Source organism: Spea bombifrons, chromosome 3 (genome assembly GCF_027358695.1).
Source record: "Spea bombifrons isolate aSpeBom1 chromosome 3, aSpeBom1.2.pri, whole genome shotgun sequence".
NCBI classification, from domain to species: domain Eukaryota; kingdom Metazoa; phylum Chordata; class Amphibia; order Anura; family Pelobatidae; genus Spea; species Spea bombifrons.
In genome coordinates, this window is record NC_071089.1 from 120,328,335 (window position 1) to 120,345,213 (window position 16,879).

Sequence of the window (16,879 nt, forward strand, 5' to 3'; positions counted from 1 at the left end):
ATTTGTCAGTGACATATAGCAGGAGCTGTACATTTATACCTGAAGTACAATTTGTGTGGCGGAAAAAAAAAATCGAATTACTACCAGAAAGTTTGACAAAGGCTAGTGGTAGAATTAGTGCATAGAAAGTGTTAAAATACCAGCATTTCAAATATCGTGTCCAGTTTTCAAGAACAACAACAAAAAAAGTTTGAATTGGCCAACTTCAAAGATGTCCCAAATAGCACACGGGAACAGGATTACCACATCTGGAAATAAAAAAAGTAATTTTCACCATATTTTATTATTTATTAGATGACATGATCAAAAATTATATCTGAAGGAAAGCCCTTCTTGTTCTGAAAAAAACCCCAAAACTGTATATAATGTGTGGATACACTAAACAAAAGAAAAAAACTACAGCTAAACATGTGCACCACTAAATTGTTACAACAGCCTTGGTCATGAAGGGTACAAAAAATAAAAGCCTGGCCCTTAATGGGTTATCCCTGATTTATGTATATTACTGTAGCTTGCTTCTGCATTTGTATTTTTTCCATGATAGTATTTTTGATGGTGGCGGTAGTGCCAGTGCATGTAGGAGAATCAGTTGCATAGCTACCCTGCTGCTGCTTATTACAGGAAAATGTGTTGCTTGACTCCTCCAAGTCTGGTGCTTAAGCTAAATCCACGTCATTGTGGTCACCAACAACATTGTTTGTTGTTGACTGCAGTAGGGCTGCAACAACTAATCGATAAAATCAATAATAATCGATAATGAAATTCGTTGCCAACGAATTTCATTATCGATTAGTTGAATCGATTATTATCGATTATAAAATGAGGGTTTTTTCAGAGCAAACACTCTGAAAAATACCCCTCATTATATAATCCGTTTGCGTGACTCACAGCAGCAGCTCCTACTTACCAGCCCCTCCCTGTAATCACTGTGACAACTGGCCCCGCCCCCTTCCTTCTCCCAGAAGGTCAGAACCACATGGCTGTGACACTCATCTAACTGTAAGTATAAAATTAATATTTGGGCTACTGAAAGTTAGGGGTTAATTTAGGGGCAGTTATGGTTAATGGGGTGTTTAGGGTTAATTTAGGGGCAGTTATGGTTAATGGGGTGTTTAGGGTTAATTTAATGATGAGGACTGAGGGTTAATTTAATAAAGATAATTTAAGGTGCAGTTAGAGATAAAGGGGGTGTGATACGAATGAGACGAGCTTGAGGAGTGGAAGGGTTAAGTAATGTGTTCTCGTTCTTTCATGACTGGAAAAGTACAGAAGGGGTTGTTTTTGCCAAAAGTAAGAAGGATGTAGCAGGGAGCGGTTGCAAAAGTAATCCTGGATATATGCCAGTATTGTTCTAAAGGAACATGTTATTTCATAAACAACTATAAAAAGCAGGGATTCAAGGGGGGCAACAGGGAACTTTCCAGGCTGCTGAAGCGGACGCGCTTTCGCCTGTGATGCACCAGAAAGGTTGTTCCTCCCGTTGAGTCCCTCCAACGAGAGTGATGCTACAATATCTGGTAATGTATTGATGTTTCATTCTATGTTATGCATGAGAGATTAATAAAGTATTGCATTTATTATCCTGATTTGGAGGTCAGTGAGCGCTTTGTGACACCTGCACTTTTCACGACACATCTGCAATACAGGGGGGCAGACTAAAGGGAATCTAAATCCTGGGGGCAGTGAAGATTAACCCAGTACTTATTTATAAAAGTATGGTGTCCGTGTGCTGTGAACGGGTCTGTGACTCTATGAGGGGACTATGAGATATCTGGGAGTATAAGGCATATCTGGGGAGGACGGAGTGACATATCTGGGGGTATGAGGCATATGCATTACATAAGGCATATGTGGGGAGGGCAGTGTGGCATGTCTGGGGAGGACGGAGTGGTGTAACAGGGTGTATAAGGCGTATCAGGCACAGCGGCATATGTGGGGGTGGAGTGGAGTGGCATATGTGGGGAGGGCAGCGTGGCATGTCTGGGGAGGATGGAGTGGTGTATCAGGGGGTATAAGGCGTATCAGGCACAGTGGCATATGTGGGGGTGGAGTGGTATATGTGGGAGGCAGCGTGGAGTGGTATATGTGGGAGGCAGCGTGGAGTGGCATATGTGGGAGGCAGCGTGGAGTGGTATATGTGGGAGGCAGCGTGGAGTGGTATATGTGGGAGGCAGCGTGGAGTGGTATATGTGGGAGGCAGCGTGGAGTGGCATATGTGGGAGGCAGCGTGGAGTGGCATATGTGGGAGGCAGCGTGGAGTGGCATATGTGGGAGGCAGCGTGGCATGTCTGGGAGGCAGCGTGGCATGTCTGGGAGGCAGCGTGGCATGTCTGGGAGGCAGCGTGGCAAGCCTGGGCTCAAATGTGCAAAAATCGGGGGGCTGGTTGGGAAATAAAGACAAGAAATGCATTTTATCAAAGTTTTTTTTATTCTGCTGTTTGTATTTAACATCATTTTTTTATTAAATTATTTTAAATAAATGAAAAATTTACATTCATTTTTTTTATCCGATTAATCGATTAATCGACAAAATAATCGGCCAACTAATCGATTATGAAAATAATCGTTAGTTGCAGCCCTAGACTGCAGCTCCCATGATATACAGTCAGCAATTACTGGCTGGACATCCTGGGAATTGTAGTCTGAGGTAGTTGTGGCTAATCTTTACAACTCCAGCTACAATGGTCTTATAATTACGTTATAATTACACTTTCCCCCCCACCAGGAGACCCCTCTCCTGAGCCAACAAAGGTAAGCAGTGGGGAGAAGGTAAGGAGGAATGAGGTGGGAGAGTGGAAAGGTGGGGACAATTTTTTGGGAAAAAAATCCTGTGGACTCCTATGTAATCACCCTCTCCATTAAATTTATTAGAGGGCCCGGTTAGGGTTTATGTGGTAGCACAGCTTCTAATTATAATCAATCTCCATATATTACTTCAAAATTTTATAAGCTTAACTATAAGCTTAACAGTAACAGTCACTCTTGACGTGCCACATGAAAACACTCCAAGGGCAAAATTAACCCTTTCAGTCCCCTATGGAAGTACCGGTACATCCAAAAAAACGCATCTCAAGAATCCCCTATGGACGTACCGGTACTTCCTGCCCTTCTTGCAGCACCAGGGACACATCCCTGCCGCTCCACAGGAGATTAGGCTGTCGTTTGACAGCCTGGACTCCCCCTGACAGCAGAAGCCAGCATCGCCGGCTTTCTGCTGCCTGATCTGATGTAACAGCTTCCGGCACAAAACTGTTAAATTTTTACACTATATTCCTCCTGCCCCCATTTACAACCCCCAAACCCGTTAAGCCATAAGCATAAAAATTCAACAAATAATGTACACCTTATAGTATGTTCCCTAGTATACTATGCTGGGTATGTTGTGCTGGGAAAGTATGGAAAATCTATATAAATTAGGTATTTCTGAAATCAGGACACATGAATTGATAAACTTGGAGGGAAATTTCCATCACTTTACCTAATTTTGTGAGGATTCAGAGGGAAAATGTATAAAAAATTAGTTGTTTTTTTTCTAATTGTCGCTAGTTTTTACTAAATTTCTCATTCTAAATTTTCTGCTAATCATTTAACTATGGTATCAAAAGAAAGCTCTATCTCTCTTTGAAAAAAAACAATATATAGTTTACATGGGTACACTATTCACAGGAAAAGAGAATCATCGCTGAATCGACATACCCCAAAAATGCCAAAATTGCTCCGGGACTTGAGGTACCAAAAACCCCTGGGATTGTAGGGGTTAATTATGGCAACAGATAATGATAAACACAGGACAAAAAGATAGAGTATCTATAAATATTTAACCTTTTTACTTTGCAATTTCCCGACATCATTGGTAATTTTTTCTTTGGAATAGTTAGAAACCAAACACTAGTTTAACCTTGAATGACCTTGCCTGTAACTCACAAAGTTTAAAGTAACAGGCCCTTGCAAACAACTCACAGATAAATTAATCTACAGGTTATTTTACGGGTTAGCATGTGAGGGCATGCAACTGAATTTGAGTCTGGTCAGTACAGTGAACCCTTAATTTGACTGACCACACAACTTCTTAGTGAAAAGGATTAATTTGTGCTACTGCAAGTTTCTGTAGTGAATGTGCAAGTAGGACTTTCCCTCAACAAGAAATCATTCCAAAATACTTTAACTTGCCAAAAAATAATGGAATGCAGGAACCCTGCGGAGTCAGGTCACGTGACCCGCACCTTTTATTTGCAATGTGATCAGCATAGAACTGCCCTCCTCTCCTACCCTGGCGTGAAGACCTCTCACATTAGTGTCACAAGGAGTAAACCACAACAACTGACAGTCACCCCCTAACCTGTGTAGTCATTGTGGCAAATACTTTTGTTTTTTGTGTGGAGTTTTTTGGTTGGAGTGGAGGGCATGATTATATGGCAGGGAACGGGTGGGGGGCTATGACACATAAAACTATGCCATAGTTCACTATTGACTGATCAAAGAACCTTGTCATGGACATTTTGATGTTATCTGCTTCCTAATTGTAACCATGCTATTTGACTGATACTTAAAGAGAGGTTTTTCACATTATTCTATAACATGCCTAATGAAGGGACCTGAGAGGTCCTGAAAGCTTGCAATCTATATTTAGTTAGCCAATAAAGGTATCATTCAAACTCCACTTGTCTCCTGTAATTCTACGGCTAACACGGTACCAACTCTCATCTTTTATCATCATGGAAGATACCCCAATGTACCGCACCATACGAAATGTAAAAGACCTCTTGAAGAAACTTGCACACCTGGACAGCGACATCTTCTTCCTTACTACATGCAAAAAGGAAAACCTAATCCCTAAAGGACTTGTACTGAAGAATCCCACTCTGGACACATACAACAGCAGATATGCACAACAACTGTGCACAAGAACATCACAAAGGCTACGCAACAACCTCATTAGGATTTGTTACAATAGGAAATCAAAATTACAAGCAGAGATATTTACCCTCAAGGAACAGCTCGGACCAGACTATGATGACATAAAACAGACCCTGCAGCAGTACTACAGGAAACTACAAACACTCCTCATCAACACTAAAAATAAGAAACTACAGAGACTGAGAAACAAAGCAGGTTTCACACCAGAATTCATCAGCCAAGTAAAGCAGAACTGCATTGTGAACCTCTCAACACACAGACCGAGCAGAGAAGAACTATCTGTCCTCTCCAAAGGCCTGTCATTCTGTCCCACTAAACCTGTGGACAAGGTTACACTATGCAGCGACATGGAGGAATACTTCAGAAAACTCAGACTCAAGGAATTCTTCCATGATAGAGAAGACACCAACACCACAGAGCAACATCACAATACCCGGGTTCCCACAAAAAGATCCACTTGGAGCCCAAAACCAGGCAGAAACCCTACACTGGACCGGTACATAGAGTGCTTCAGAAACAGAGCCACTGTGGAAATACTGGAGAAACGGGGTGACCCAACACCCAACCTGACACACAAAGAACATAAAGCCATTCAATCCCTGAAGGACAACCAGGATATTATTATTAAACCGGCGGACAAGGGGGGTGCTGTTGTCATTATGAACACCACTGACTATATAAATGAGGCAAATAGACAACTGTCAGATGAAAGACACTATGTGAAGCTACAGGATGATCCCACCAAGGAATTTACTAAACAACTCAATAGGATAATACAAAAACTGCCATTCACCATTAAAGACCAGCTAAAACCACTAATACCTGAAGATCCAAAATTGGGCTCCTTCTACATGCTACCCAAAATACACAAAGAAGGCAACCCAGGGAGACCCATCATCTCAGGAATTGGTACACTGACAGAGAATATATCTGGCTGGATAGAAAACACCCTGCAACCACTAGTACAACAAACACCCAGCTTCCTTCAGGACACCACAGACCTCTTAAACAAACTGGCTGACCTGGGCCCACTCCCACATAACACTCTCCTGGCCACCATGGACGTTGAATCCCTATATACCAACATCCCACACAGAGACGGCATAGCAGCATGCCAGGAATACCTGAACCGACACAACATGGACACCGAATCAGTTACGCAGCTCATTCAATTTATACTTAACCACAATTATTTCAGGTTTGGACAGGACCTCTACATCCAGAAAACTGGGACTGCGATGGGTACTCGAATGGCGCCACAATACGCCAACCTTTTTATGGCAAAATTAGAAGATTTCATATCCACCTGCCAAACAAAACCCCTGGTGTACCTTCGCTATATAGATGATATTCTAATCATCTGGACCACCAGCAAAGAGGAACTTCTCACCTTCCACGAGAACTACAACGCATTTCACCCCACCATCAACCTCACAATCAGCCACTCACCCACAGAAATAAACTTCCTGGACACCACCATCAGCATCAAGAACAATACCATCCACACATCCCTGTATCGCAAACCAACAGACAGACCAACGTACCTTAAAAACAACAGCTTCCACCCCAAACATACAAAAAACTCTATCATATGCAGCCAGGCCATACGATACAACCGCATCTGTTCTGATACAGCAGATCGCGACAAACAGCTCCAGAAACTAAGGGGAGACTTTATGAACCAGGGCTACAATGCCAGGATAATTGACAACCAGATACAGAAGGCCACCAACATTCCCAGAAAAAAATTACTAAAGTACAAAGAACATCATACTGGAACCCGTGTGCCTCTGGTTGTCACTTACCACCCCCAGGTAGAAGCTCTACGCAAAATATCTAAAGAACTTCAAGCAACCCTACACACCGATGACAGACTCAGGAAAATTTTTCCACAGCCTCCCCTACTTTCCTTCAGACAGCCCCCCAATCTTAAACAACTGATAACCAGGAGTGCCCTGAACAAGTCCACAAAAAATGGCACTTTCCCCTGCCTACAAGGAAGGTGTAAAACATGCGCACACATCCACTCTGTGGACATGGTGCCTATACCCAATTCAAATACACGCCATAAGATCAATGGTGCCTTCTCCTGCAAATCTTCTAATGTGGTTTACCTTATTATGTGTGCAAAGTGTCCAACAGCCCTCTATGTGGGTGAAACAGGCCAGCCATTGCATAAAAGGTTTAATTCACACAGATTCCACATCAACAACAAGAGAGCAGAGACACCAGTGGGAGAACATTTTTTGCCAAAATGGACATAGCATCAGTGACATCAAACTGGCTGTATTAATGGGACTGTTCAAAACTCAGAGGGAGAGAAAAATATGGGAGGTTAAATTAATACTTAAGTTTAACTCTTTAAATGCTGGCCTCAACCGGGATAGGGAATTTGTATCCCATTATCACTTTGTAGATAACAAACCAGACATGCACACAACCTGACCCCATTAGAGTTGTGAATACCCCCTGACACCTCCTTTTATGACTCCAATCCACCTCTGATTTTAACACTATTGACTGATCAAAGAACCTTGTCTTGGACATTTTGATGTTATCTGCTTCCCAATTGTAACCATGCTATTTGACTGATACTTAAAGAGAGGTTTTTCACATTATTGTATAACATGCCTGATGAAGGGACCTGAGAGGTCCTGAAAGCTTGCAATCTATATTTACTCAGTTAGCCAATAAAGGTATCATTCAAACTCCACTTGTCTCCTATAGTTCACTAATGAAGAAATCCAAACTTAGTAGATGACTCATCTTGATTTTACTCATGTAATATTGTTCCAATAGCCATCTTAGATATATACAGCCATTGGTAGACCATGGAAAAGCGTTTTAAATGTTCATGTGTCCCCATATGATTATACCATCAGAGAAAAGAATAAACATAACAAAAATTGAGTACTGTGGGAGATTGCATTCAATCTACTACTCCCATCCATTTGAACACTCATAGGTCACATATGATGTGATCAGCAGGTAGCAAGACCTAGAAGTGGGTGAAAAAATGATGTCCCTGCTCCAAAAATGAAAACTAAAAGAAAAAATAAGAAAAGGGCCCTAGTGATGTCATCATTGAGGCTTACAGAACAACCTCAAGGACATCTCAAGCTGCAGGATGCATAAAAAAAATGGTAAAAAGAGGGAAAAGACTGATCCAAGAGTGTTGAAAACTTTGGTAATAACCAGTCTATACAGACACAAATAAAGTAAAGAAAAATATAATAATGTAGCTGACACTGAGGAACGATCGGGTGTTCCAGCACACAACATCATTCACAACTCGGCACAAATGTTGCCAGTTGATGTCCATTGTAGGGACAGACACTAATACTTGGTGCACAAAATATATTTTTCATGATTTTGATTAATTTGATTTATTATTGCAGTGGGACTCTTAGTATAGCAGTACCATATGGGATGTGAAGGGTGTATTTAACTATAGGAGTACCATGTGGAAGGCGTAGTGCATTTTGACTTGGTGGGCATCTAGGGTTGTGCAGCCACATACCAGCGCCCTGACATAGCAGCTGATGTAGTCCAGAACACAGCAAGACATACATGATACAGGGCACAACAAAGGACAGGGAACTGAGGCAAAGCAGGTAAAAACAGAGGTATGCAGCTCCGCAGCCTGGATGGCCCCTGACAACAACCTACCACCTCAGTCTTCATCATACCGGGGAGACTCCAGGATCTGGTTCGACACCTGAATCCTCCAGGTCACGGGAGCTAGGTCCAGATGCGTCCCACTCCCCCCCCCCTTAAATGGCGTTATGTCCCACCGTGCCAATGTCAGCGGGTAGCCCTGGCTGCATCTCGCAAGGGAAGGCTCCAGGTAGCCAGAGCCTAAAAGGTCCCAGCTATGGTTATCACTCTGGCAGCAGGAGTATGTTGGTGCAATTAGATGGGGCCCATAGGGCTGTATCCATAGGGCTGTATCCATAGGGGTAAAAGTTTATTTAGTGTGCCCTGTCTGCAAAACAAGGGGAAGAGGTTTCCACCTTACCACCATGCTGATCAGTCACTTGGGAAGGGAAGCCTCTTATTCTCTGGGGACTTCCTTCAGCTACTGGGGCTGCTTAAACGCCAAAGTCTGGCATGGATTTGGGTCACCTGACCTCCAGCTCAGGAGTTGCCTAGGCAACACTCCCTGCTGCCCACCACTGCCAGGCCCTAGTGATGCAGCATACAGTATCTGAGTGGCTGAGGGTGATGTGTGTTACTGAGTTGCAACACAGTGAGTGCTACACACTCATAGGAAGGTCGCACAAATGTCTATTGGCTTTACAAGTCCCAGGGTCAGGGGACATGAGAAGATATATTTAGACCCAGGATTCCAATTGCCTGTAAGGTTGGATAGGGGGGCAGTTCCTTAAAATCAAGACTGTCCCAAAAACTGGGACATGCTGAAGTTTCAAATCAATGATCAAGCCATCAGACGCTTTTTGTTTCAGATTAATATTAGGTGTTTTATAACTAAAACGGTGATAAGAACGATATAACGATACAATCATGGGTGGATTAGGTAGAGTTCTCATACTCTATCTCCCAACAAAATTATAAAAATGTTATTTAAACAAATTAAATATCAGCCCATATACAGACACTTTCAAACATTTTTCTGCACACAGTTCAAAATTACCCCATTGGAACAATATTTTTACAGCGCATATACCTCACAATCATCCACCTATATAATATCTTACGATATGTAAATTTAAAGATATAGCGCCCCAAATATCGGCCTATTGGTTCAAAACTGACAATTTTCAATATTCTATATGGAGTAAAAAAAAATTCCCCAATTTGACCAATATATATATATATATATATATATATATATATATATACACACAATGCATTTACCTCACCCACAGCCTCCTCTTACAACATGAAAAGATGTTACTGTGGAAATTCATATAGTGCCTGATTTTTTTATTTTTTTTTTACCAAAAATAAACATTAATGATGTCTAATGATTTTCTAATTTATCTCTTAAATAGACACTGAGATACAGTAAATGTATCATTTAAGAAATTGTCAAATTCTAACCAACTTTCCATATTCTAACATATTATATAGGGGTGTAAGTGTGCGGTATATGCAGGATAAATATATTTATGTGAAATAGGGTTATTTCTTTTACCCCATATCGGATATTAAAAAATGTTCGTTTCTAACTAATGGCCTGATATTTGGGGCGCTATGTCTTTAAATGTCCACAATAAGATATTTCCATATTGTAAGATGTTATAGAGGAGGGTGTGGGTGAGGCATATGCAGTGCAAATATATTAGTCCAATGGAGGACTGTGTTTTTTTTACCCCATGTAGCATGTTGAAAAATTACAGTTTTTAACCAATATGCTGATATATGTGATACTATATCTTTATATTTCCCCAGTAAAAACTTTCCAGATTGAAAGATATTTTATAGAGGGCGTAAATGTGACATTACTGCACCGTTAATACATTGGTCCAATGGGGGAATTTTTTTATCCCATGTGAAATGTTGAAAAATGTCAATTTTTGACTACTGGGCTAATAATTGGCAGCACTGTATTTTTACGTTTCCACAGTAAAATCTTTCCATATTGTAAGTGTAACCCTTTTTTTACCTTGCTCCGCTGTCAGGCTGGTAGTTCCATATTTCAGTGACGCTGGTGACAGGAAACCTGAGCCTCCGCAATGGTGGGAGATCGGGACATCTTCATTCTTTATCCAGTGGCCCCTTTCACACAAGAAAATAACACACACAACTAAAATGCAAATTATTTCTAGACTATATTGAAATAAACAGGTATTATAATATAAGGACCCAGCTGCTGTGCCTATGCAGTTCAGTTCTAACAGTGGGTGCACAGTCCTGAAAATATATATATTTAACACAGATAACTGCCAACACCCGCCCCCCCACCCCAAATGTAGGTGTTCTTCCCACCCAGATGTCCCAGTATTGGTGCACTGTTGGGGCCCTTGATGCAGGTAGCGCTACCCGGGCAGAAAAGTATATATATGTTGATATATATTAGTGAAGTACCTCTCCTTAGTGTCTTCAGGCAGCTCTGGGATGCTGCCCCTTTAACCTCCTGGCTGAGAGTATAACTGTCTTCCCACACAGATGTCTGTCTGCAGCTCTGCTTTCACCTCACTGGTACAGGATGCAGGACTTGGACGCTCTGGGTACTTGCAGTCTCTCACACTCACTCAGGAAGCATACAGCACCATGCTGTATTCTCTGCACACTTCCAATTCAGCAGCAGGTTTACCTCAGGCCTACTTACAGGGAGGACAGTCTGTCTCTCTTCCTCCTTCACTCCCCTGCTTAGCTCTGCTCTTCCAGAAGTTTCTTCCTAGACCCTCTCCTCTGATAGGCTGAGAAACATTCCCTAGCTTAGGAAAACTGACATATGTCCCATAGAGATACTGATTGGCTCAGAGGAGACAAGTAACCTGGTGCTGGAAGGAAAGGTCAGTATCCATGACAACCCAGCTGTAATGTTATTAGACAAAATAACTGCACTGGGTTACATATAAGATATCATAGAAAACATTTTGGTCCAATGGGGGAATTTTTTATCCCATGTGAAATGTTGAAAAATGTCAATTTTTGACTACTGGGCTAATAATTGGCAGCGCTGTTTTTTTACGTTTCCACAGTAAAATCTTTCCATATTGTAAGATATTACAGATAACATTTTGGTCCAATGGGGGAATTAATTTTTACTCCATATAGAAAATTGAAAAATACCAGGCTAATATTTGGGGCAATATATCTTTAAATTCTCGCAGTAAAATCACACCATACTGAAAGATATTATATAGGGGGGAGGTGATTGTGAGGTATACGCGGTGTGAATATATCGGTCCAATGGGGGAGTTTTGTACTGTATGCAGAAAAATTAAATTTGCTTTTAATTTTCCTAATTTCAGTAGACAACCCCCCCCCAGGGAATGGAGGTTGGATCCAGTTGGGACCATCCTTAAATTAGCAATAACCACGGACACAGCGCTAACTAAAATATAATATTGTGTACTGCACAATAACACAAAGCTGTGCAATAATATATAGCAGTGAAAATAAATACAATTATATATATATATATGTAACCCATATAGCCTCCGCAGCACATAAACAAATGGCGCAACCCACCCTCGGCTTCACCCTGGTCTGGTACCGTTAGTTGGTGCCCATAAAAGCTAGCAATCCACACAGGCTTTGGTTATGCCGGTTCATCCTCCATTCACGTAATTCAGTAAAATCTGGTCTCCTATTTGCAGAATAAAGTTCACGGCGCCCTGCTATGCGACAGGGGGAGATCTCAAGCTTACCGCTCCACCAGTCTGCGACCAAATCAGTCTGTCGGGTGCCGGCTCCTTCAGATACTGCTCACAGCACTCTCAGCCAGAAGGGTTAGGCATCCTGTTCTGGTTCAGCTGTCTTCTGAGATTCTCCTCCCAGACTCTCAAACACTCCACTGATGGACAGGCCTCGAACCCGGTGACACAAGGATCCTTCACCTTCATCATCTATCACTACTGAACTCCACAAAACCCCCCAATGCCCCCTTTCTATACCCTCAGCCATGTGCTTTGCAGTTCGCCATCTGCTGGCCACTCCACTGGTACTGCAGTTACTGTAATCCCCAGAGGGCTGTTTTTCTGCTGTTTACCTCTGGAGTTAAACTTTGGCTCCTTTTTTTTCCTTTTTTTCTGATTGATTAATGGCCCTTTACATATAAATATACATGTTATAGGATTAAATAAAGTGGGACAGTTAGATAGAAACCCAGGACCCGCAGACAGATCGGCCCCATTCGGCAACCCTTTGGTCGCCCGTTTCTCCTGCTGTAAAGACTCAAACCTTAATCAGTCGTTATATCTAACTTTTTGCCAACTTTTGCTGCCGTTTTCCCTGGACAGAAAGGGAGCGGAGCGTGAAGTAGGCAGAGTTACCTAGCATTTTATTCTCCACCCCTTATGTCTTGCGGACACCTGTCCGAAAAAAGAACGAGACTGTCACGGCAAATTCAGGACTGTTGGCAACTATGTAAATGGCTAAATACTTTAGTATGAAAGGGTTATCCTTCTACGCAGTGTGTTAGAGAAATGTAACTATAAAAATAATATATGATTCAGCATTTATTGCTTCAAAATGAAAATGAAGAACATTTTTAAGTACAGAAAATCATTGCAGGCGCAGACGTCCATCTTGTTTCTCCTCCTCTGTTACTGGAGCCGCCCTCCGACCGTCTCCGGCTTCACAGAAGAACAACTGCAAAGGGTAACCGGCTACGTCCACAGAACCTTCGGGTACGGTTTCATCTTCTTCTTAGTTTTTTAAAGGTTGTCTCACTGGTTTAACTATACATTATACAGGGCTGTCTCTCCGGCTTAACTATACATTATACAGGGCTGGCTGTCTCTCTGACTTAACTATACATTATACAGGGCTGTTTCTCTGACTTAACTATACATTACACAGAGCTGTCTCACTGACTTAACTATATATTATACAGGGCTGTCTCTCTGACTTAACTATATATTATATGGGGGCAGACTCGCTGATTTTACTATACATTATACAGGGCTGTCTCTCTGACTTAACTATACATTATACAGGGGGCCGGCTCGCTGATTTAACTATACATTATACAGGGGGCCGGTCACTGATTTATCTATACATTATACAGGGGGGCCGGTCACTGATTTATCTATACATTATACAGGGGGCCGGTCACTGATTTAACTATACATTATACAGGGGGCGGTCACTGATTTATCTATACATTATACAGGGGCCGGTCACTGATTTAACTATACATTATACAGTGGCCGGTCACTGATTTAACTATAAATTATACAGGGGCCGGTCACTGATTTATCTATACATTATACAGGGGCCGGTCACTGATTTAACAATACATCATTGTGTAAATTGCAGCATTTATTCTTTAGATACTGGATGCTTCTGTCTCATTTAACTCCTCTTCCTGCTGCCAGTAACCAAACCACGAAGAACTGCCTGGCTATCATCATGAATATCTTGTATTTATTGTTTATTTTAGCTTCCATTATTATTACTAAATAATTCTTTCTCCCCACGCAGGATAAGGGGGCAGCACGCCTATGCAGTTAAGTTCACTCCAGCCCAATGTGCCGCGCTCAGTGAAAATGATATAGCCGCTGCTCTGAATGGTGAAAACATCCAAAACGTTAAGAATGCCATGAATTCCCAGTCAATATACAGCGGAACACAGATGGTAATGGCCACCTACAAGGACCTGGGTAACAACAAAAGAGAACACTCCGAACATCGTCTTCTTTATCCACCTTCGAGGTCCAGCGTCTCACCAGCACAAGACCTCATGAACAGACAACCTGCTGCCGGATGTGTTTTATTTTATACGTATAACTCCCCATGTAACGCGTATTGTACCAATCCCAATGGACGTTTTAATATCGTGGACAAGTTAAGTGTCTTTGGGACAAATAACAAGGCTTTCGTTTTCAATCAAGTATACCAAGAACAAAATATAAACTGCTGTCACGAAACTCGATTGAAGTCAGTTGATAAACAAATGCCCCTCTATCGCTGTACCAATAATTGCATTAAGTGCTTTAACAATAATAGATTTAATGCCCTCTGTTTAAGAGCGTAAGGATACATATTTCAGAATTATGCGTAGGATTTCTTCCTCAGGATAGGTGCCATCGCTAAACAAGAATCCACTTTAAGTTCCACAACATTCCCAGAGTAGAAGATACCAGAATCCTCCTGGTCGCGGGAGCAGCGTCTTAACACTCCTCGCCCATTTTCCCCCTGTAAATGGGGGTGTTTCCTGTGATGTCAGTGGGAACGCCCACTGACATCATCAGGAATCCCTCCCCCTGACATCACGGGACCGCCCACCGGCATCAATGGGACCTCCCGCTGTTGTCAGTGGGCAGTCTTGGCCATGTCCCGCAAGGAAAGGCTCTGGGTAGCCGAAGCTAAGAAGTTCCCAGGTATGGTGATGAACTCACAAGCAGGCCTCATCACACATAGTATGATCACTAACCAAAGGGCTTCATCATATTTTTCTTTCGGCATTTGAAAGGCATTAGTGTAACTATACTCGCAACCCATGATACTGTCTGTGTCAGAGGGGAAACAGCGGTGCCATCACACAGCCAGACCTCCCGAGGATCAGAGGCCCAGAGACTGAGGAACCTTGCAATGGAGAACCTTCTATGAACATCCTTCATTGCCAAGGGGTTAAATTAGTTTAGTTTGCTCACTGGTGTCCCCCACTGGACCCAAACATCGCTAATTCTTTGAAGAAATAAGTGAAATCAGGCCGTGTAGTAGATCCGACTATCATTTCCCCAAATGTTTGTGAATTCCTTATAGATCCTGAGGAAGTAATTTGCATTTTATATAATCATACTCTCTGCTATACTATCATACAATTCATTTCCATTATATATAATCATATGATTTCTATTCAGACAAATAAGTTGATTTGGAAAAACTTCATCTATCTGCTATATTCTTGAAATAAAATCATCTTCACAGCATAGTTTGGGGCTGTCGTGTGTTTTGTCGCTATCTCTGCAGACGTGGCGCCATGAACTGTTTTGCTGTTGAATGACTGGAAAGTAACACTCCTTGCACAAGAATAATCAAAACAAGTGCAACGACAAACAGAAACAGGATAATACAATCAAAAGAGAAAAAAGAACCCATAAGATCAAAATGGAAACATCTAAGGACAACCCATTGTTGTTGTCACTCTCACACTCTACAAGGTATATGTCACACTCTACAAGGTATATGCAACCCCTTTTCACCCCGGCTAGAAGGCATGCAGAAGGGCCGGACCTTCTTGGAGGCGGAGGCACTGAAAAGAGCTACCTAGTGGCCCTACTCACCAGAGAAACTGGTGCCTTTCCAGGGGACCCGGCTCCACCATGGCTTTTTTTCAGAGCTTCATGCTATGCCAGCTTAAGGCTAGAGGACCAAGCTTTCCCTATCTCACAGGTACCCACTTGATCTCAGCCAAAAGGCTAAATTTAACTTCCCCTAGAACACGAATCAAGGCATTTTTGCTCTACACACCACCCCTTCTGCCTGTGTTTCCATGATGAGATTCATCTCCCTACTGCATAAAAAATAGAACTTGCCAAGGGTGCCAATATCACCTATACTCTATACCTTAGCCACGGAACCTTTGGCTGCAAACATAGAAACAGATCGAAACATCAAGGGCTTCCACTTAAAACTGGGCCAAGACTGCACCCAATGCCTTTTTTTCTGACAACATCCTTGCCTCAATCCTTCTCCGTAGCTTTCTTTCCCAGCATTACTCAAACAACTCCACCTATAGTATACTCGTTGATGTCCTACCACACGATTAATGTTCATAATGTTACCTTTCGCCGGCGGGTCTGTCCAGGGAGCTCCTCTGCTGCCGTCCTCGGTGCTATGGAAGTGCACACACGTGCACGCTGTCATGGCGGCCAGGAATCCTTACCCAGCAACTGCGTACGTCACACTAGGGGGCGGGTCCTCCAGCTTTTTATCTGATTGGCTGATTATTGCCTGCAGCTGTTTGGCACCAAATTTAAACCCACTGCTCACTCTAATCTGAGCCCTTGTGTGGTACATTCGTTATCACTGTCTCAGTGTGCTATATATCTGATATTCTGGTTTTCTGACTCCTGCTTTGTTCCTGACTACTCTTTGATCGCCGCCTGGATTGACTTCGGATTGCTTTTTGAACTTTGCCTGTTTGCTGCCTGCCTTGACCTTGGACTGTGACCTGTTTTTGCTATTTGAACTGTTCCGCTGCTGTCCCACTATTCCTCCTACAACTACTTGTCCGGATAGCTCACCACTCTGCATACGGGACCCGTCTCTTGTCGGATTGTTACACATAAAACCCAAGCCCAACATTACCCAATCAATT

The 16,879-nt window shown here is 42.3% G+C and overlaps 1 protein-coding gene across 2 annotated transcripts in view; it reads left to right on the plus strand.

Annotated features, from left to right (window-relative positions):
• The window catches only part of LOC128482812 (uncharacterized), a 379,467-nt gene extending 364,776 nt beyond the window's left edge, over window positions 1-14,691 (plus strand). The window contains exons 1-2 of one of the 2 annotated variants that reach the window (XR_008351019.1): window positions 13,123-13,241; window positions 14,038-14,510. Coding sequence is in view for 1 of the 2 variants with exons in the window: in XM_053458734.1 (XP_053314709.1) it covers window positions 14,038-14,590 (553 nt within the window). In the remaining variant the exon portion in view is untranslated. Of the gene's footprint in view, window positions 1-13,122; window positions 13,242-14,037 lie in introns of those variants that run through there. The other variant, XM_053458734.1, reaches the window with a different exon arrangement.
• The last annotated feature ends 2,188 nt before the right edge of the window (window positions 14,692-16,879 follow it).